The 22,533-nt window shown below is 41.3% G+C and overlaps 1 protein-coding gene across 7 annotated transcripts in view; it reads right to left on the minus strand.

Annotated features, from left to right (window-relative positions):
* NUGGC (nuclear GTPase, germinal center associated) overlaps window positions 1–22,533 on the minus strand; it is a 56,534-nt gene that overhangs the window by 31,969 nt on the left and 2,032 nt on the right. For 2 of the 7 annotated variants that reach the window (XM_040465305.1, XM_040465728.1), the window contains exons 2-8: window positions 16,130–16,251; window positions 13,586–13,674; window positions 10,780–10,884; window positions 10,058–10,166; window positions 9,019–9,241; window positions 8,307–8,537; window positions 3,712–3,921 (exon numbers count right to left, since the gene is read on the minus strand). In XM_040465305.1, the coding sequence (XP_040321239.1) occupies window positions 3,712–3,921; window positions 8,307–8,537; window positions 9,019–9,241; window positions 10,058–10,166; window positions 10,780–10,884; window positions 13,586–13,628 (921 nt within the window). In that variant the 5' untranslated portion in view covers window positions 13,629–13,674; window positions 16,130–16,251. Of the gene's footprint in view, window positions 1–3,711; window positions 3,922–8,306; window positions 8,538–9,018; window positions 9,242–10,057; window positions 10,167–10,779; window positions 10,885–13,585; window positions 13,675–14,766; window positions 14,881–16,129; window positions 16,252–21,182; window positions 21,302–22,533 lie in introns of those variants that run through there. The other 5 variants (XM_040465366.1, XM_040465441.1, XM_040465509.1 and 2 more) reach the window with 5 other exon arrangements.

Below are 22,533 nucleotides of genomic sequence, written 5' to 3' on the forward strand. Positions count from 1 at the left end.
TGGCCTTTGATTGGCTTCCCAGAGTATCATAACTGGCAGCAACCATGGCTCCATCCGGTGAGAGAGACTAGCCGCCTCCCTAGGCTGTTGCTCCCGGGACCCAGCCTGGAACTAGCCAAGGTTGGCAATTCCACTCCAAGAGCTGAAACCCTGTAGAAACAAAGGCCCTCATGGTCGGGCCTGAGCGGACCACCAAGGAGAAGGACACTGGGACTGCCTTTATCTTAAAGAACTGTTAGGGGAGGTCCTGTGGGGAGACACAGAGCCTCAGCTGGGAAGGTAGGAACCTGCTCTCTGGTTCAAATTCTGCCATTCAGTAGTTGTGCGGTCTTGGGCAAATTACTTCCCTTCTCTTAGCCTTTATTTCCTTATCTGTAAAATCCAGGCATAGCCTGATTATCTGTAAGCTGTCATCCTGATTCTATCATCCTGATCTTGACTCAAATCCAGTCCAGAGCTCTGCAGCCCACAGTCATTCATTTAGCCCAAACCTGCACAAATCCTCCAGTGGATCCTTTTACAGTGCTGGGTTGCTCATGACTTACCGATACCAGCCCTCCCTCCCAGTCCCCTTCCAGCTCCAGTCTTATGTCTCACCCCCCGTGTTCCCACCCTGTGCTCCTGAGCTCCTTCTGCCTAAAGACACCCTTTCTCTCTCTATCACATGCTTCAGTCCTTCTTATCCTTTGAGCTTCCCCAGGAAGGGTAGTATTTAAGCCCATCCCTAAGTTTTCCAAGCTTGTCTTCTGTGCCTCTCTCCTTACACCCCACACCCTTTCCTCCAGCCACCCAGGAAGACTCATGCTTCCCACAACACGTGGCTCTTTCATTCCTCTGGGTCTTTGCTGCTCCCTGGCCTACAATAGTGCTCGGTGGTCCCATTCTCAACAATCTTCTCTGGTGATACCTGGGCTTAAGTGCCCTCTCTGAAGTTTCCCTCTCATCCAAAAAGAATTCATTGGATAAAGAAGATGTGGTGTATATATATATATGTGTGTGTGTGTGTGTATATATGTGTGTGTATATATATATATATATATATATACACACACACATACATATATATATACACATATATATGTGTATATATATATATACACACATATATGTGTATATATATATATATACACATATATACATATACATATATATACACATATATATACATATATACACACATATATATATACACACATATATATATACACACATATATATATATACCACATATATATATATACACATATATATATATTCATTCAATGGACTATTACTCAGTGATGAAAAAGAATGAATTCTTGCCATTTACAACAATGTGGATGGAACTAGAGTGTATAAGCTAGTGTAGAGTGTATAAGTTAGTCAGAGAAAGACAAATATCACATGATTTCACTCATATGTGGAATTCAAGATAAAAAACAGATGAACATAAGGGAAGGGAAGCAAAAATAACATAAAAACAGAGAGAGAGACAAACCATGAGAGACTCTTAAATACAGAGAACACACTGAGGGTTGCTGGTGGGGTGTTGGGTGGGGGGATGGGGTAAATGGGTGATGGGCATTAAGGAGGACACTGGTTGGGTGTTATAAGTAAATGATGAATCACTAAATTCTATTACTGAAAAATAAATAAATAAAATATATTTTGATTTAAAAAATCCCATATGTTTAATGCACATCCAAATAGACATCTGGATTTGTAGTCTCTGTTTTACATGACTCCATTTTGTTCACTTCTTCTTTATTTTAAATCACATATAATACTATCATATTCTATACTATACTGTGTTATACTAAATAAACATTTACACATTTACATAAATTTTCAAGTATATTGATGTTATTGAGAATTGGTGTTCATACATTGGTTTGCAGTAAAGCATTTAAAAACAAAAACAATTACAAAAAGAAAAGAATTCATTACTATTGCTCTCCTTTTTAAGTAATGTGGTTTGTTAATACGACTAACTGATTCTCTTCTGGACTATAGGACTCCCAAGGGCATGGACTTTGTCTCTCTCTATCCAAAACCCAATACAGAATTGAGTAGATGCTCAGTGGGTGTTCACTGAAGGAATGAGGTCTCTTTTTGGAGGTAATTTCTATCTGTGAGTGTTCATAGCACCTTGGACTTCTCTTACATCACTTTCTGCTGTGGATTTTGACATCTGTGGGTTTCTTCTCTCCTATTAGACTCTAAGACCCTTGCAGGAAGGCTCTGTTTCCCATTCAACATTGTTTTATTTTGCTTTCATCTTTTTAGTTGTCAAGATAATACATGTTCATGCAATATACAAAAAATACGGGGGTGTATGTAGTTAAGAGTGCTGGTAATCACAGAAATTCCTGTTAACAGTTGGGTGTGTATCCTTCCTGAAGGCAGGTTTCTACTTTTGCTGTACATTTATTAACACCACACACGCACACACACACACACAATGTGCATGCACACACATGTTTCTTAACATTAAAGGTCATGCTCTGCATCTTTTAATTTAGCTTTGTCTAACCATGTAGGATTACAGTGGGGTTTAAGAGCAGAAAGGCTCTCAAGCCATCTTGCCTTTATTAAAATCCCCAGTGTGCTAAAGGGCAAATTATTTCACTGAGAATAGTACCTAGCACAAAGTAAATGCTTGGTATATTATTATTATTATTATTATTATTATTAGCTATAATCTTTGCATCCTCAGTGCAAAGCACATTGTCTTACATATTATACATGTTTGATGAATGAAAAGTAAATGAACAAAGAGATAAATTCTTTAAAATATTTCAACCTCTAATCATTAGGTACAGATCTAACTACCCCAATGCTTTACTCTGGCTGTAGACATATCTGGAGGTGCCTGGCCAGCTCTAATTTCATTTGCCAGGAATTGAACCCCTACCCAAGTTTTGGTTGAAGGGGTAGACTTTCATTTCAACCATCACCTTCAGCACAGCTGACTGCATGCACTAAAGATAGATGCTTAATCCAGAGATTAAGTTAGCTAGGCAGTAATCGATCCCATTTTCCTCCTCAGGAATTTGAACTAAAAGGCATAGAGACTATAGTCAGAGAGTTGTAGGCATATGAACTACAATTCCATTTAAAGACAGGGTTAAGGTGGTCATTTTTCACAATATGGATCCTAAGGGGCTAAGTAGAGAAAACTAAGAGAAAAGCAGGGCTCTGCAGAGAACTGCACAGAGAAACAGTCACAAGAGCCATGTAGAAGAAGAGAGAGAAAATAGCTGCTTTTATCCTGATAGGTGGCCCTGAGGCCTGCCTGTGTCTCATGAGATCCTTTGATATTCTTCCGATTAGCCTCTTAACTTGGGGTTGCTTCAGCAGGTCTCTGTTCCTTGCAACTACACACGGTAGCAGCCTCCTCATTCCTTGGTGCTGGACCGTAAGCTTCTCTACCTTGTACTCAACTCTTGGCCTCCCTTTCCCCCTCTGTCTGTATCTCCTCTGCTTCCTTCTAGACCAATCTATTGCTGGTCCTTCTCCTGATCACACACTCTTGTTCTAACTTCCAGGTCTGCCTCATGATTCGTCTCTCCCCAGTGTCTCTGGCCACACACATTCTGCCATTGCCCTGAGGCTTAGAACCTAGAAAGTAGAAGAATTTAACTCCAGTGAGCTCATAAAATCCCTTGGTTGCTTTAGAAAGGGTGGAGGAGTTAAGCAAAGAGGACATGAAGCCACGTGAAAGAGAATCACCTTTTTCCACATCTCATCCCTCTTGCTGTTGAAGTCGCCGGTGCCCGGAATGTCCACCAGCACAACCCCTTCTGGAATCATCTCTGATTTAGGAAGAGTCACTTCCACATGTTTGATCAAGGGCCAAATTTGTGTCTCAGCTGATTCGCCATCCAAGTCTCTCCTGTGCGTCCGGATGTAAGGGTCCAGCTTGACAGACAGCTCTTCTGCCTGAGGAAGAAGGACACAATCACACACACCAGACATTCTCCCAGCTCCTCTGTCCTGGATCGCCTATGATCCAGGTTCAGTGAAGGTACGCCAATAGTGGTAAGAAGCAGCACTGGACAATGGGCACCAGAAGACCTTATCCAGTTTTCAAGAGCCAGAAAGGACCCTGGAGATCAGAAAGTGCAAGCTCCTTAACTTACAGATGAAGAAACCACAGTCAGTTAGAACAGAGCTTCAGTAAAGCTATAGTTTCACTGGATAATAATTTCACCTTCTAAATTCCATTTCAGTTCCTTTTTTCTTTAAGTTCCTTTTAACTTATTTTGAGAGAGAGAGTGTGCGTGGCCGAGGCAGAGAGAGATGGAGAGAGAGAATCCCAAGCTGGCTCTGCACTGTCAGTGCAGACCGTGATGTGGGGCTTGATCCCAGAAACCCTGAGATCATGACCTGAGCAGAGATAAAGAGTCGGATGCTTCACCAAGTGAGCCACCCAGGCGCCTCCCGTTTCGATTCTAAAATTAATGTGATTAATGATCAGGGAACCAAAGGCAAGCTGAGGGCAAAGCACAAGCTAATACCTCATAACACTTCCCCCCCTCCTCCGCCCCTCTGGTGGGATATGTGAGATATTCTTCAGCCACTCCTGGCTGCCCAAGAACAAAGGGAAGGCAAAAAACATATGGTTACCTGACAGAGATCACAGCCATGCAGGACATGAGTCTCCATCGGTTTATAAATGTCTTAGTAAATTACAAGAAAAAGGCAATCTTATCAATAGCTTAACTTCCAGAAACCTATAGACTCAGTTTCCTGGAGGCCTAACATTCCCCTCCCCTCCATAGTGATATGGGGAACAAAGGCAAGAAGGAAATGGTAAAGTCAAATTTCCTTATAACCTGCACCCCATTGACAAATACTTGAGGTAGGCAGAGTAAAACATTCATTCCTCTAGGAACTCCCTACTGTCTTAATGTTAATGCATTATTAGAGAAAAAATATTAGCTTGACAATAGCTAGGCCTCCAGTATCTTGTGAATCTTCTTTAACATATGAAAGTCCTTTTGGAAACACCCTTTTTCCTTACCTCCCCCAGCTCCCAGGTATATAATCAGCCACCCCTCACACTTAGAATGCAGCTCTTTCTGCTTCTTCCTGTCCCCATGCTTTAAGAAAATCACCTTTTTTGGGGCGCCTGGGTGGCGCAGTCGGTTAAGCGTCCGACTTCAGCCAGGTCACGATCTCACGGTCCGTGAGTTCGAGCCCCGCGTCAGGCTCTGGGCTGATGGCTCAGAGCCTGGAGCCTGTTTCCGATTCTGTGTCTCCCTCTCTCTCTGCCCCTCGCCCGTTCATGCTCTGTCTCTCTCTGTCCCAAAAATAAAATAAACGTTGAAAAAAAAAATTTAAAAAAAAAAAAAAGAAAATCACCTTTTTGTACCAAAGATATCTCAAGAATTCTTTCTTGTCCATCAGCCCCCCCCCCCCCCCCAACCACTCCAAAACCACATCAATTAATATGCAATCTAAATTTTGGAGACAGAGTATTCTTCCCACATGGCTAATGCAAACATTTGGATTACCAGAAGTCCCCGACTACAGAAAATTGATAGTGATATGGTGACCATATTTGCCAAATTAAAAATTGATCTGAAATTGATCTTTAAAAAGGGTTTTAAAATTTCTCCTCCTAGTACAAGAAATATCTTGACATGTAGGCATTTCCAAAATGTTTTAATGATGGTGGGTGGGATGGGGAATTGTTCTCAGCCCATTGTTTCTTCTACCTAAACATATCTTCAGACAGTGACACATTCAGGCCAGCAACTATGTGTGTGGCAGCAAATCTTTACTGGGCTACCACTTCAGAGGACGGGAGATTTGGGATGTATGGTGCACATTGTTTTGTTTTGTTTTGTTTTCAATGTTTATTTATTTTTTGAGAGAGAGCAAGCATGAGCAGGGGAAGGGCAGAGAGAGAGGGAGACACAGAATCCGAAGCAGGCTCCAGGCTCTGAGCTGTCAGCACAGAGACCGACGCGGGGCTTGAACTCACCAACCATGAGATCATGACCTGAGCCAAAGTCAGATGCTTAACTGACTGAGCCACCCAGGTGTCCCTGGTGGTCATTGTTAATAAACATCTATAGAATAATCATGAAAGAAAGATAATAATGGGAATTTTTTTTAATGTTTATTTATTTTTTAGAGAGAGAGAGAGAGAGAATGAATGGGGTAGGGGCATAGAGAGAGGGGGACAGAGGATCTGAAGCAGGCTTCATGGTGACAGCAGAGAGCCTGATGTAGGGCTTGAATTCATGAACCTTGAGATCACTACCTGAGCTGAAGTCAGACGCTTAACGGACTGAACCACCCAGGTGCCCCAAAACTGGAAATTCTTAAAAGAGTTGGGTTTAAATCAAGGGATTTGATGCAATGTGTGTAGGGAGTCACAGAATTCATCAATTCTAATCAAATAACAGGAAATTGTGAAAGAAATGATGATAAAAGTTCTTTAAGATATTTAAAAATAAAGCAGAGGAGCACCCAGGTGGCTCACTCGGTTAAGCAGCTGACTTCAGCTCAGGTCATGATCTCACAGTTTGTGAGTTCGAGGCCCACGTTGGGCTCCGTGCTGACAGCTCAGAGCTTGGAGAGCACTTCGGATTCTGTGTCTCCCTCTCACGCTGCTCCTCCCCTGCTCATGCTGTGTGTCTCTCTCTCTCAAAAGTAAATAAACGTTAAAAAATAGTAATAAAGCAGATACATTAAGGGCAATGTGAAAGAACAAACATGGGCTTGAGAAGTCCCTTTGTGTAAAAAGGCTCAACCCAATAAATTGGCTCAGGATAAATCATTCTAGGAGGCAGACTCAGCTTCCTTCATTGTAGTCTGGAACCTCGGACACAAACCCAATCTGTGCCCTCACTCACTGAGATGTAATTGTATTTCAATGAATATTTCCACTCCTTGTTTCAACCCTAAATTTGTAATACCGGGAAGGGATATTTCTAAATACAGAATATTGAAGAAATGGATACTGATACCTTGGTGTAACTTAGTTGGTGTTAAGTTGTGTGTATGCAGATAAAGTAATCAGTTTTATAATCATTGTATTTCTTTGGACATGCTCAGTCTATGTTTTAGACATAGTAATTATTCTGAACAGTAATACCCATTTAAATATAAAGTGACTATTTGATTTCCTAGCTATACAAGAGCTAAGTGACTTGAAAGATTTCATTTATTTGACTTCTAAGTGTGCCTGGCCAAGTATTTAAAAATTTTTGAGAGAACTGAATATATTAAATTTGAACTATAATATAAAAAGTCTAAGGAAATTTGATTAATTATATAAGTAGTGTGAGCTATTTAAGGAGGATTTGCTATGTTAAATTTAGGATGTAATTGAATGCTAAATTTTAGAACAAGTGTAAGTAATTGTTCTTATTTTATACAAAAAAAAATGCCAGATTTATAAATAGAATAGCAACATTTTAAAAATGAATTTTAAGAAACAAAAAAACCCTAGGTTTTAAATATATAATTTCAGTAAGTTACACATTAGTTCTACAAGTCTTAAATTTACAATGAAATGTAATTTAATAAGATGGATATTGATTATAAAAGTGAGGAGAGAGTTGTTCTACTATATCCAATATCCATCCTGTCCTCTGTCTGTGCTAGATGAATAGTGTTTGTCTGTCTGTCTGCACAGCCAATCACAACACATCTGCTTCTTGATTTAGACTCCCTTTCAGCTAGGAAAGGCCATGTGCCCGAACCAGAGGCCAGTTCTGAAAAAAAATCTACCCAGAAATTTGTTGGGGGTGTTTTTGAGAAAGCTTTTACTTTCCAAGGAAAGGGGAGATGTGTTTGATGCCAACTTTTTATCCTTTTCTTTCTGCCATGAAGCCAGCTGTGAAGTCTAGCACCTCAGTAGCAATCTTGTGACTATGAGGCAACAAGTATGATGAACGGCCAAGGGAACTCAGGAGGTGTTGATCTTGATATTGTTGAGCCACTGAACCAACCCACAAACTCAACTGCTTCCAGACTCTTATGTGAGAAAATGAATAAATCCTTATTCATTTAAGCCATTGTAAATTGGGTGGTTTTTTTTTTTAACATCTGCAGCCCAAAGCATCCTTAATTAATCCTCAAGCAACTATAAATAGTCTTTCCTGTGCACAAAAGATCTCCCATTCAGACACTAAAATTTCTCATTTGACAGCCATAAATAACGAAAAAGAACTTGGTCAGGGATGCTTCTGATTTGGGTATCAACTTATTTCCAATAAAAACACCGTGCCTTGAGCAAATCTCCTAAATGGATTCAATTATTATACTTGAGACACATGATAAAATAAAGAAAAAAATCTTGAAGCTACCTCTTCTGCCTTGAGGGTGATGATTCTGGATGTGGGAATCTTTCCTTTGGGCTTTGCCCTTAGTAACTCTTCATAGTTCTTCCTTTCCGCCCCATTTCCATAAAGCATTTGTAGCTTCCAGATGGCTTCCTCCACTGCATCATCCCTGTCCCATGCATCTGCCTCTTCTCTGTCCAGTTCCTCTGTCCTGTGCAGGAGTTTAGTCAAGTTCTTCAGCTCTTCCTTCCACTCCTGCCAAGGGAGAGCAGGGCCAAGTCTCTCAAAACACAGATACAGAAAACCACGACAAAGGGAGGAGGCCATTGTTCCGGGGAGTGGGTGGCAGGAGGAGACTTCATATTCAGGAAATCTAAAACCATTTAATCCAACAAGAGATCATCTAATCCAAACCCCTTGTTTTGTCAGTGAGGAAACCGGGAGCCAAAGAGGGAAATGGTTTGCCCAAAGTCCCATAACAATAGTGACAGGATGCAGGCTAAAACCCCCATCTCGCTCCACTGAGCTTTCTCATTCTGTACTATGTTCTTTCCATTTAACAAAGGCCTAAATTCTATTTACAAAGAATATCATGTTAATCTCTAAATGAGAGGGAGAAGGAAAGAGGGAAAAGGAAGGAAAGAAGAGGGGGAAGGAGGAAAGAGAGGAAGGAGAGAGAGAAAAACAGGAAGGGTAAACAGGAAGGAAGGAAGCAAGGAAGGAAGGAGACACTTACTTGGTCAGAGAGAAGGTGGATTTTGGCCTCATATTGTTCACAGCAGCCTGAGCTCACTTGTACAATACACGATGTACATATACTTTCTCCAGACACTGGTAGAAACATTGCTTGCTGGATGATGGCATTGATCAGGGAGCTCTTCCCAGCCCCTGTGCTTCCAAATAATCCAATGTAGATTGGGTCCAACGATGGTTTTTCAATCAAGGCAAGGAGCCTGTTTCTAGATTGGTTTTTAAATGTACATTGTCATGGTCAGCAAAGCACAGTGGGAAGAGTATCAAAACAGAACACGAAGGACCTGAGTTCGAATCCTAGGCAAGTCGTACATCTTTTTGAGTCTCCACTATTTTCTTGATCAAAGGAGAATATTAGTCCCTGTTTACTACATAGTTGTCATGAGGATCAAAAAATATTATGCAAAAAGTAAGTACCATTACTTGGAAATGATAATTCTATAAAAGCTCTGTAATTCCTATATAGATATGAAGCAATTTTGCTTGTGTCCTGTGGAAATTACATACTCTGGTTCCTAGATATAAAGTTTGGGCAGAGGTAAAGTATTGCTGAGAGCAACACAGAGTCTTATTGAGCAGGAGATTCAGCCCTGTCACCAATCAAGTCCCTCTAGTCATCTGAGCCCAGCAGTTGAGGGCACAGGCTAAAGTTTCACACAGCTTGGATTGGATTCATGCCCTTTCACTTACCAACAGTGTGATTTTGGTCAATGTCTTCTTGGCCTCTCTAAGCCACAATTTCAGTAAAACTGGGATGATACTAATAGTTCCTGCTTTATAGGGGTAATGGGACAATTAAATGAAATTTGATATATGTACTTAGCAGGTTATCTAGCAACAGTGGCAACCCAATGAATGTCAACTATCAGTATAAACAATAATAGCCCATAGCTATATAACTTTTTAGCCTCCTTTCCTTAGTTTCTAATGGAAAATTCCCTTTCATTTTGGAGAAAAGCATCTACAGTAACATAAGGAAAGACATGGAAGGAAGATTTTATGATAGCCGATATCAGACTCACATGAGATACTTGACTCCATTAGGAATGCTGTCATCCAGGAAGACAGAATGAATAAGTTTCTGATAAGTATTGCTCAAAACCCTTCTGGTCCGTGACTCCAGTTTTTCATCTGGAATCAATAGGGATGTATTACCTGGGATGTACCTGGCAGGGATCAAGTACTACGTCTCCAAAAGAGGAATGTGCTCAATACATCAGAGAAAGGGAATAAAAAAGAAATGAAATGAAAAGCCAATTAAATATGAAAGCAAGTTATCTGACACTACAGATACTAGTTCATGGGAGATGGCAATTATTGATTGTGAAAGCCTCTCAAGGAGCTAGCCTGCTCTGAAACTCCTTGTTACAGAAGTCAGTATAGGCTTTGTCATGAGTTATAGCCCTTCTAGATTCTTCTCTCCTGTGGTCATAAAAAGAAAACTTGCAAGGCCGTCATATTAATACTCACCAAGGCACCAAATCAACCATTTTCACAATCTTTGTTCTAATCAGGAAGAGGTTATTCTGATAACAACCCTCCTATCCAGAGACTCCTACAGATGAATTGTCAAATTATAGATCTCTGCAGAGACTCTGAAGCCCCCTTTTCTGGATCAGGATGATTTGACTATGTTTCATCCTACTTTCCAATTTGACCTTCTCTTCCTTTGAGCATTTTAACACATTTGGAAAAGGACAGAGCCACATTAAAACAAGCTCCACAGCAGTTTCATGACACTCACATTCCTTAAGAGCACTTTGTTCCACGGAGGGAAATGCTCGGAACCGCTGGTCTCTATCTGAACGTCTTCTTTTTTTCATTGGCTCTTTAAATAAATCATCATCAACTAGAGATAAACAGAGATTATATAAAATTAAAGATCCTGGGGCATAGTATACTTGCCTGATCTCTATCAACACACAAACCCAAAGAATCTAAGAAGGCTCCTGTCAGCTCTGTATGCGTAAAGTCATTCCAGAAGCAGGCACCATTGGGCCGTTCCAGTCTGGTCCCTACTTCCCGGAGTCACAGAACTTCGCATCTAGATCTGAAGTGCAGAGTCCAAAATATCTCCCCAGAACATATGTTGACATTAAATGACAGGTTTGGAAACCCTAAGAAGCCAAAATGGCTGGATATTCTTCACTATATGCCAATTGTGTACAGAGAAACCCAAGAGAGGACTAAGTGTGGGGTGAAGAAAGGCCTCTGGGAGGTCGTTTCAAACTGGGAAAGAAATTGATCAGGAGCAGAATGCAGAGGAAAGAATCGGCCACATGACCAGGGCAAACCACTTCTTGACCATCTATGAGATGAGAGGGCTGACAAAAATATACGCAATGTAATCATTCAGGAGGATGTTCTACCAGTGCACGCCCTTCAGAGGTTAAATTTGGGAGAATTTTCCCCCTTCCTCGCTGAACGTCATTAGCAGCTGCTTCCTTACACAAATAAGAATAGAAATCCCCATGAAGCAAAACTTTGTAGTTCTCCCAAGATTTATTCACCTTAATGGGTTTCCTTTGGTTATGAAGTGAAGGGCTGGTAGGGTCCATAATTCTCTGGAAAGGGTACAACCAAAACATTGTGTTCTGGATGAGTTTTAGAAAATACCCCCTGGCAGTATCCACATGGTTAGAAAAGGGCGATAAGTGGGTCTTTGGAGTCAAGGTCATTGGAAATGATCCTAACCCAGTGCTCCTGGGATTGGCTCGTGCCTTGGGAAATGGCCATGAGATGAACCTGAAGAATTGATCCTCAAGAGTCATGGCTCATGGAAGGGTATGAGCCCCCAAAGCTGAGCATGATATTGGGAGGTCATATTCCCTGAGGAACCACAGAGAAGAAGGCTCACATCAGGACCCAGGAGAGCAACCTGCAAGGTACAGCCTCCACTACTGGGCTCCAGACAGCAGGTCTTCCAGATAGTCCAGCCAGCCCTCCCTCTCTGCTCAGTCTTATGGCTTCCAGAACAAATCCTGCCATGTCCTGGAGCCAGCTCACACCCCATAAAGTATTGCAGTGCAGAAAGGTGCTCTTTGCCAAACCTGGAATCTCTGCCACCTCATATGCTCATGCAGTGACAGGGTGTTGAAAGAGCTTGTATTTCAGACCCTCTATCTGAGACATTCTAACTTCTTAACTCAGCTCAACTCAAAGATTTCATCATGCCTTAGTTTAAGGACCGCATTAGAATTAAATACCAAGTTGCTGGCTCAGTGGTTGGAGCTGGAGAAGGAAGAGGGAGAGAAGAAAAGAATATACCACTCAGGCCTTTAGACAAGCTACAGGCTGACGAATACTTTAGCCTGTGCTACAAGAAGGTATCTGTGTGTGGAAAGTAAAGGATGTTGGGCCTTGATCTCAACTTTGTTAACTCAGGAAATCTTTTGTGTGAATGATATTTGCACATCTTAGCCACATGTATAAAACAAGGGACATGCCCATGTATCCATGGCCTTCATTTCAATTTTACAGGAACTGGCAAGAAATCTGATAAAAGCTTGAAAGTTTATTCCTCAACTAAAGCAAAGGCTAGGAAGTCAGACAAAACAGCAGGATGTGAAACTTTTTCTTCAATCGCTAAAATGAAAAACCACTTGGAAAGGAGAAAGTAGTCTATCTTGGACTTAGACCATTTAAGGGTAGTATTTCTATTTAAATTGTAACTGGAATGAACTGGCCTGAACTGGCCACATCTCTTCTCATTCCCTGTAACTGCTCAAGCACTCCCTCCCCTTTCCCAGCATTTTACACTGAATCACCCAAGAAAAAGAGCAGTAAGGTTGGGTGGGGGCAAGCCAAAGAAGTAAACCTAGTCTACTGCCGCTGTTACTTCTTGCTGCCACAAGGTGTCACTTTAAAAAACTGATCCCCAGCCACCTAACACAAGATACAGGTTCATTGCTGATCCAGAGGGTTGCCAGAGACTGCCATGGCTCTTCCAAGCTGAACAATTCCACTCTTTCAGCGCTAGCCACCACCCCACTGACCCAGAAACCCTACATTCCTTGCCCCTAAGGGATTTCATCCCCTATGAGTGAGGAAATACATGTGATACATCCTGTTCTCTACACACAGGGGTTACTTTCCTGCATCTTCCTAGGGAAGGCTCTCTCCTTGGCTCCAGGGACCCTACACCAGCCTTCTAGGGAGGGAGGCTGACCTCACTGACTCCAAGAGGATTCACCCTACATCTCCCCTTCTAAGAACAGTGCCTGAAATGCTTCCAGGTGCCTTACCTTGCCCATTCACAGAGAGGCTACCCTCTGAAAATCCAAGATGGCTTTCCGAAACCTCCCTTTAAAAGGGGAGAGGTGTTCAAATTTAATTGCTGATGAGATAACCCACTACATCATGAATAGGCTATTTAATTCTTGAAATAGTTTATATTCATTCACTATTAAGCTGTGTCATGAGAAAGCAGCTTCTGAATAAAGAGGAAGGAACAATGACTATAGTTAAATACTCTCAGCCCATTTGCCCTTGATTATATAGTGGTAAATAGGAAGTATGCACTCCATCAGGGGATATTGTAGGGATGTTACCTGGGTGTGGTCCCTGACCCACAAAATCTTCAGTTTCTTCCATTTCCTGTTATGCAAATGCCTGCTTTTGTCCACTTAGGAGAACCAGCCTAAAAATATATACAAAGTACAAAGATGGGGGTGACAATTACAGCAGAAATTATAAATACATAAAGCAAAATAATAACAACAACATGTAAATCTGCTTATGCTTTGTTTCCCCAACTAGATTCCAAGCTGTTAAAGTGCAATGGCCATTCCAACTTATCTTTGAATTCCTCACAATGCCTCGTATACTACATGTTGATTTAAACGTGACAAAAATCAATGTTTGACCATTGGTTTTCTTTTTTCTCTTTAATTTTTTAATGTTTATTTACTTTTGAGAGAGAGAGAGCAAGCAGGGAAGGGGCAGAGAGACGGAGACACAGAATCCAAAGCAGGCTCCAGGTTCTGAGCTGTCAGCACAGAGCCCAACGCAGGGCTCAAGCTCATGAACTATGAGATCATGACCTGAGCCAAAGTCGGACTCTTAATTGACTAAACCACCCAGGCGCCCCTGACCATTGGTTTTCAATAATAGTTGTATGTATAGAACTTTAAAATGATATTATCTGAGATCTTTAGTAACAATAAACTCTAAAGTAACAATAAACCTCTAGTGATCAGAACCATAAAGGTGAAATTATATGGCTTTGCTGCTTTGGGTGCAGTATTAGTGGCCCAATCAGGTTCAGTTATGCTTAGTCCCAGCAGATCTCAGCAAGAATCTGGAAGATGGATGGAATATTCCATATTTCTAGGGTTCCCTGGAGTTGCTTTGGGAACTACTGAGTGGGGAAGGAGAGATGCAATAACTAGGTTCTCTGAGTCTTTCTTGCTACCCCACTCCAATTCAATGAGGAAGACCCCCACCCCCACCCCAGCTCATGGCCAATATGCAGTGCCATAGGTCAGGGCATCTGCAAGGGTTGGGGGGTTGGGGGAGGAGAGGCACATCCAAAAGGAGAAATGTCAAATCCAACCTGTCTCCAGTCCATAGGTAGACAAATTGGGCGTGGAGGGAGAATGGGACCCATAGAGGCTCAGAACAGAGGACACTGGGGAATGATATGCTACCCTGGAGTTTCTTTGTCTCCACACGCAGAGGAGAATTTGAGCAACACAGTTGGGGAGAGCCCCAAAGTGCTTCCTCTCCTTACCTGATGTTGCTGTTTGGATCACTCAGCCATGTACTTCAAAAGCAGAGAGTCACTGGCCCTTCTGAGAAATGCAAAATCCCACCTGATCTGTCAACTGCCACTAAACCCATAGGCTGTTAGAGAGATTATGCCTCATTTACATATTAACTCCAAATGAAAATCACAGCTCCTCAGTCAAAACAGCCTCTTATTCTTAGTTTGGCTGGTGGATATTAACTGGCCAAATGGTTTCTTGGTGGGTGTTGGCTGGATGTGGTGTGAATCCCTACTGTGTGCAAGGTCCTGAGCCTTAGGCAGAGTTCCTCATCTCTTCATTCCTTATCTTGACGCTCCCTCTCAGACCACCCCAAACTCCTTACAGTTCTCCAAGACAGGGCGCCCTATTCCATACATTTTAGCATAGGCTGTTCTCTCTACGTGGGGTACTCTTCTGCTCTTCTTCTCGGCGAATTCCTACTGTTTAAGATCCTGTTTTATCATTTTCTCTGTGAAACTGTGTCCTGATTCCCAAATCTTTCCCTTCTTGTGTCACCACTGCTCCAAGCACATCTCTGTTACCATGCTTCCTTGTCCCTTTTTCCTTTCTGAACCATGAGCTATCTGAGGTCATACCTACATTTGTTTCAATGTTGCATTTCCATCAGGAAGTGCAATGACTGACAACAATTGGTGAATGAATGAATAAATAAAATAATGGATGGGAAGCTCCTGATGAGATTCTAAACCAAAGGATGTTTAAAAACCAAATCAGGGGGCACCTGGGTGGCGCAGTCGGTTAAGCGTCCGACTTCAGCCAGGTCACGATCTCGCGGTCCGTGAGTTCGAGCCCCGCGTCGGGCTCTGGGCTGGTGGCTCGGAGCCTGGAGCCTGTTTCCGATTCTGTGTCTCCCTCTCTCTCTGCCCCTCCCCCGTTCATGCTCTGTCTCTCTCTGTCCCAAAAATAAATAAAAACGTTGAAAAAGGAAAAAAAATTTGTAAAACAAAACAAAACAAAAAAACAAATCAGTTTTTGTTAAGTTTTTGTTTAAACCATGTTAGTTTTTTATATAATTGGAATCCTGGCTTAAGAAATAAAGGGGAGAGTGGGAAGACAAGGACAACATCAACAGGGAAGACGACTTCATAGGAACCACAAAAGCTGAACTTGAAGAAGGAATGACACAGGCAAAGGCAGAAGATGGGGAGAAGATCTCATAGTGGTCTTCAAATACATTACCTTAGAGGTGCATATAAAATTCATTAGAAAGTAATGACTTTTCTGCCACTAAATGTGTCTGAACCTATACCGGAATGACCACTTAATAATGGCATTAGACTAGATGAGCTTGAAGGCCTCTTCAAATCCCAGATCATATATTCTTACTTGAAGTGCTCACCAGCAAAGCTGGCAGTGGAAGTCCTCTATGAGGTCACAAAAATTCACTAGAGCTGCAAGCGGTTCCTGGTTTGTAGTGCTGAGTTGGAAATGCCAAACCACATCAAGATCTAGGTGAGAGAGGAAAGCAAAGGGTAGATGAGCTATAATGTGTGTGAGTATATGGTAATGCCTATCAATAACTTTATTTTTTTTTTTACTTTTTTTTTTTTTTTTTTTTTGGTGTTCATTTATTTTTGAAGGAAAGAGAGACAGAGCGTGAGAGGGGGTGTGGCAGAGAGAGAAAGGGAGACACAGAATCCGCAGCAGGCGCCGGGCCCTGAGCTATCAGCACACAGCCCCACACAGGGCTCAAACTCACAAACTATGAGATCATGACCTGAGCCAAAGTCGGACACTTAACCGACTGAGCCACCCAGGCACCTCAACGTTTGTTTTTTTTTTTAATAGACTCTACACCCAATGTGGAACTCAAACTCACAACCCAGAGATCAAGAGTCGCATGCTTTACTGACCGAGCCAGCCAGGCACCCCCCATCAATAACTTTAGATACAGAGCTAGGAATAACCCCTAAGAAAGAGATCTGTTGTTTCCTGAAATCAGCAGCTCAATGAGCCACAGTCACATAAAACATTAGGCACTGTATCATAGAGATCACTGAAAACAAAACAAAATGTGTGCTCCTATCAATAGACAAATGCACTGTAGACCTCCAGGGTAACTTGTGTTCTGGTAGCCAAAATCCAGGAAGAAATAGTGGAGTCAGATGAAGTCCAAAAGGACTAAGAAGTTGATAAGTGTTACTACCATACGAACAGTGAGAATAAGGCCCTTCAAACTGAGACAGCAGTAGATTTAGAAGAGAAGCAGACATGTTCACCAAATCCTGGGCACTGGTTTTGGCTGCCATTGGGGTCACAGAAACTTCAGTTCATCTAACGTCATTTATTAAGTCAACTGTACACAATGGCCAGCAAGGGCTGTTAGCATGTAACTATCTGGGTTAGGGCTGGGCTTAGCTGCACACAGTGGGGACACACCAAACCATGAGCCTCCCATGCAGGAGCATCTATGGTCCATGAGTAATCTGTGATCCCTAACTGAAATTTGGAGAAATTGAAAATTATCTGAGGTGTGCTTGTGATTCCTTCTGCCAGTGTTCAAAGATTGGCAGAAAGGGGCCATTTAATCAGCAAACTAAGACACAGGAAAATGGAAAGAGATAATTAACAGTAGGACTGAGAAAGTAGAATGAAGGAAACAGCAGGCACTTAAAAAGCAAAGCTTATAAACAAATATATCAGTGAATAGAGGAGTAGTGTGGTACAGACACTCCGTACATAGTCACTGAGCTAAACTAAATGATGGTAGGAAGGGCCATAAACTGCAAATCAGGTGTGGAAAGTACAGTGCTGGCTTTGCCACCAGTCAAAAGAGCTGTAAGACTTCAGAAAAGTTATTTTATCACCCTGGGGCTTAGTTTTCCCACCTATAAATGAGAGTTGAACAAGTCCTTAAACCATGAATATTCTCTGATTTAGTTGGATGCCAAAAGGATTAAAGTTCTTATTTTAAAATGTCACCTGCCATTGACACCAAGACCATACCAATGATTAGGGCCCCTGTGTAATCAAAAGTAGCACAAGGAAGGTGTCTCTAATTTCAGGTTCATTTCACTTTCAGGAGCCAATGACCCATGGGTGCATAGTCCTTCCTCAGATTATGTAGGGATCCACCTTACCCCAAGGAAGGGCAGTAATGGTGGTTGTATTTTGTGAAAATTTGGCTTCTGTGGAGAAGCAATAGAAAGGAGTGCAAATTTATTGCTCACACAGGCGAGGTATTCACCTGTGGTTTATTTCACTTGTATTTCAACTACGCGGTTAGCACTTAAGTTTTGCTTTTAGTACGTATTTACATTCATGTGCACTGAGCCTAAGAATAGCATCTTTTAAATGAGACTCTGCATATTTAGCTAGATATGGGAAGGTTGCACAGAATGCATTTCCTGTTAAATAATTATGATTTTTGACAGTTATTTTTGCTTCTTCCACTCCTCCTTTCTTCTGTTTGTACTTGCTTAATGTCTTTTTTTCTTAAAGAAACATAACAGAGGTGACACAAATGTAACAGTTATTCCTGTACTAGAACAGCTTCATATAGTGTAATTAAATAAAGAATGCTCCTAAGCCCCTTATTGTAGAGATATGGGCACTGAGGCCCAGAGAGGGGAAGGAACTTGTCCAAGGTTGGAGTGACTCCAAGGTCAGTGTTCTCGTCCTCCCACCAAGCAGCCTCTCATAGATACTATTTAAATAAAGCCTCTGGAGCTTAAGAGTGGAGGGAAGGGTGCTCACAAATGAGGGGCTCCTTCAAATACATGACAAAAGCATTTTGGGAATGAAAGCTGTAGAGTAGGACTGAGAGTAGCTACTTGATAAAAATGTACTCAGGACTCAAACTGAAGGTACTGCCTGAACATTGTTCAATGCCCTCAGAAGTAAAACAAGACTGTGTGTGTGTGTGTGTGTGTGTGTGTGTGTGTGTGAGAGAGAGAGAGAGAGAGAGACAGAGAGAGAGAGAGACAGAGAGAGAGAGACTGAGTAGTACACTTTCACTGCATTCCTTCTGTGTCTAATGCAGAATTGAATGTGTTTAAGAATTGCAAACATCCTGTTCTCTTCCCCTAGCCCTTTTCCTTCAGTCAGAATCTCATCTCACCCCACCTTGCTTCACATCATTAACCTTTCCTACATGATTCTTGTTTTCCTTTTATTTCTGTCTGTCCCCCACCCCCACCCCCCAAGGGAGCTCTAATGGGGAAAAAAAAATCAAAATGCTTAACCTAGCAAACTTCCTTTATGGGGTATTATCATCAACTGGTTTATTCCCTACTTTTACTGAATGTGGGAAGGGCTTGGTACATAGTAAGCACTGAATAAATATTTGTTGAATGAATGAAGTGTATCTTTTAAGTGTATCTTAGGTGGTAAGATTAATAATAGCAGCAATTACATTCATTCATACATCTATTCAAATAATTGCTGAGTGTCTATTACGTGCCATGCACTGTTCTGGGTGCTGGTAATACATCAGGGAACAAAATGGGGAGGGTGTTTGCACACACAGGGCTTACATTCCAAAATGTAATGGACATTACTCCGGATTTGGAGTCAGAATGCCTGAATTTGGGGATCACACTCCAGGGCTTCAATGTAACACTGATCAAATCACCTACCCCTCTTAGAAAATTAGAATATAAAGATACCTGTATCAGGAGTTCACTGGATTAAATATAATACATACCCGGATTAAATGTAATATTGTATGCACAGTTGGTCTGCAGGCACTTCAGCATGTTTACAAATGTCGTTTATTTTTAGAATATTTGGTGAAGACAGTTAAACTAGAAGTCAGTACCAGTATTCACCTGGGCCAAGTCTCTAGTTTTGAGGGTACATATGCCACCTTAACTGATAAACTGACTCCATTCTTGTCCACACTGATCAATCACCTTGTGAGTTCTAACTCATCATCCTTCAAGAACCCTTGGTGAAGGTCTTGTCCTCCTCCCACAGGGGGGTGGGCTGGAGTATGAAATAAGGAAAAGGAGATTCTTAATAAACTTATGGAATGTTGGTGATATTTAGGATTTATTTCCCTTCTTTTTAAGTTTTAAGTACCTTTAGTATTGGCAACACGTCGTAACCACTTATTGGACATTGCACTGCTCTTCCAAACTAGGTATGTGCCAAAAAAGCAATTTAAACACATTAGCTCAGAAGCAAAAGTGAAACAAGGGCCTTCGAACCCCCGAAGGACAAGAGTTATATTTTCAGCATTAATACACGAACTAATGTGTGCAACCTGAGAAGCACAGCCCCCAGGGGTAGCTACGGTAAGGGAGTTATTGGATTGCATGATTTTTTCCTTCCTTCTCCCCTGGATGAATAGGTAAGTAAAAGAAGCAGATATTTTCATAATGTGCCTTATCAGGTTCTAACAAAATGAATTCAAATCCTCTCATACTGCTCCCCCAAGCTTGCCAAAGCTAATGAGGCATAAGATGACATTAATACTACCCCTAATGATGACTGAAATTGCTGTGTTTCTGGAAGGGAGAAAATTTAGTGACTGGCCTGAGATCATACCCTTATGTAAAATTCAAGCTAAAACTTGATTTTCCAGATTCTAGTTCATTGGTCTTTGCATTAGCCTTAAAGTTCACTTAAACCAACAAAGAAAGTAAAACCCACTTTCCTTCATGAAAAAAAAAATTACTTTAAGAAGATTAAGAGAGGGAGAAGAAACAATTCTTCCATACAGAAAAATTCCAAATAATTTATGTAGATACTCCACCCTCGAGGACAGGGAGCATAACTCCCCACTCTTTATGTGTGGGCTTTACAGAGCGACTTCCTTCCAAAGAGGGCAGTATGGAAGGAGGGGAAAAGAGGAATTTTCCAGTAGAGAAACCTGACAGAAATGCCTCAGCCAGGTGATGAAGGTCAACATTAACAGTCATAGATCATGTTGTCTGTATGTACCTTGATGTGATCTGATTGACAGCAGCACTTTAACTCTGGGATCTTCCTCCCGTAAACCCATCACTCCAGTCCAATCATGAGAAAAGCAGACAAAGTTCAATAAAGGTTAATCCTACAGGTGATCTGACCACTACTCCTCAAAACCATCAAGATCATCAAAGCAAAGACAGTCTGAGAAACTTGTCACAGCCAAGGGGAGCCTAAGGAAACATGACCACTACCTGTAATGTGTGTCCTAGAACACAAAAAGGACAGCAGATAAAAACTAAGAATATCTGAATAGAGTACAGCCCTTAGTTTATATTAATGCTATTGATATTTGTTCACTAATTGTGACAAATGTACCAGACTCACGTTAAGATAAGAGAGGAACTTGGGTGTGGGTTATATGGGGACTCTCAGTACTATCTTCTCAATGTTTCGGTAAATCGAAAGCTTGTTTCTTAAATCAACCATAAGTTACAGCATAAATTACATAAGAAATACAACTTACCAGATGTCACTTTATCTGCTTCAGCTCTAGGAGTCCACAAAGGATATGGTAGCTGTTTCTTTGCCTTAGTATAGCTATGTGAAACCAGCTGGGATATATACCCTTTGTGGCCACAGTCACAAGCCAAATTCACCCAAGCAGAAGTGAAACTGATTTGCCATTTGAGGGTTATTTATGACAATCTCCTCCTTCAGAAACTGATTCACACTATTTTCCCCATTCATTTAAACTTGAATTGTGTGTGAATTGGGGAATCTTACATTCTTCTCTGCTCTATTCCTACAAGCAGGCAGATATTAGTCATTTTTATTCTTTCTAAATAAATTGCACCATCAACCCTGCAGCATCCTTTCTTTGAGGAGGAAACTTATTCTGATGGATCTAACTTACTTGAGCAGTTAGGAAAAATGCCCCAGTCCCAAGAGAGACAATGCACTGGTTCCCACACCCCCAAATACAAAGACAACTGGGTAGGATGGATGACGTGAGATGGTAAAGATAAACTGATTCTTGATAACAAAGTCTTGGAACTCACCAAAACCCAAACAACGCTAGGTCGTTTGATTGCAGAAATAAGTGTCATAGTTTTTTTAAAAAATTTTTTTAAATATTTATTTTTGAGAGAGAGAGAGAAACAGAGCGCAAGGGGGAGGGGCAGAGAGAGAGGGAGACACAGAATCCAAAGCAGGCTCCAGGCTCTGAGCTGTCAGCACAGAGCCTGATGTGGGGCTCGAACTCAGGAACCATGAGATCATGACTGAGCTGAAGTCAGCTGCTCAATCAACTGAGCCACCCAGGTGACCCTGTCATACAGTTTTAAAGAACTCTTTCTGGAACTTAATCTTATATTCATATTTTTTAAACCAGAAAAACAAATATTTAAAAAGTGCTGTCCAATGGACAAGAAAGTAGAACCTACTCTACTGTATTTGGCAACCCAAACAATCACATCAAGTATAGGGAAAAAGCTATCTTTTTTAACCTTCAGCTTCAGGTTACGTTTGACCTTCAAAGGCGGACTCAGTTGTTACTAGGATAATTCTCAGTAACTGTAGATATTTTTTATTCCAAAGTGGGGATTCAGAAAGCAAAGAGGTCAACAAGAATTATAAATAAATATTTAGACTGTGATCTCAAAAGTTGTTTTGAACTTTTAGCAAGATGATATGCCTCGTCCATAAGAAAACCATAGAAATACCGGTATAAAGCTCAAAGCAAAGAAAATCAGCGTGACTATCATCATTAATGTTGGATCTTTACTTCTCTTTCTGGGCAAAATTACACCTTAATCTTCTGTTCATGTCACGTATGCTTAGCTCTCCCCCTACTGGCTGTTTCTTTGCTTCAACAG

This window comes from Herpailurus yagouaroundi, unplaced genomic scaffold (genome assembly GCF_014898765.1).
Source record: "Herpailurus yagouaroundi ecotype Mexico unplaced genomic scaffold, PumYag 28, whole genome shotgun sequence".
Classification (NCBI taxonomy): Eukaryota; Metazoa; Chordata; class Mammalia; order Carnivora; family Felidae; genus Herpailurus; species Herpailurus yagouaroundi.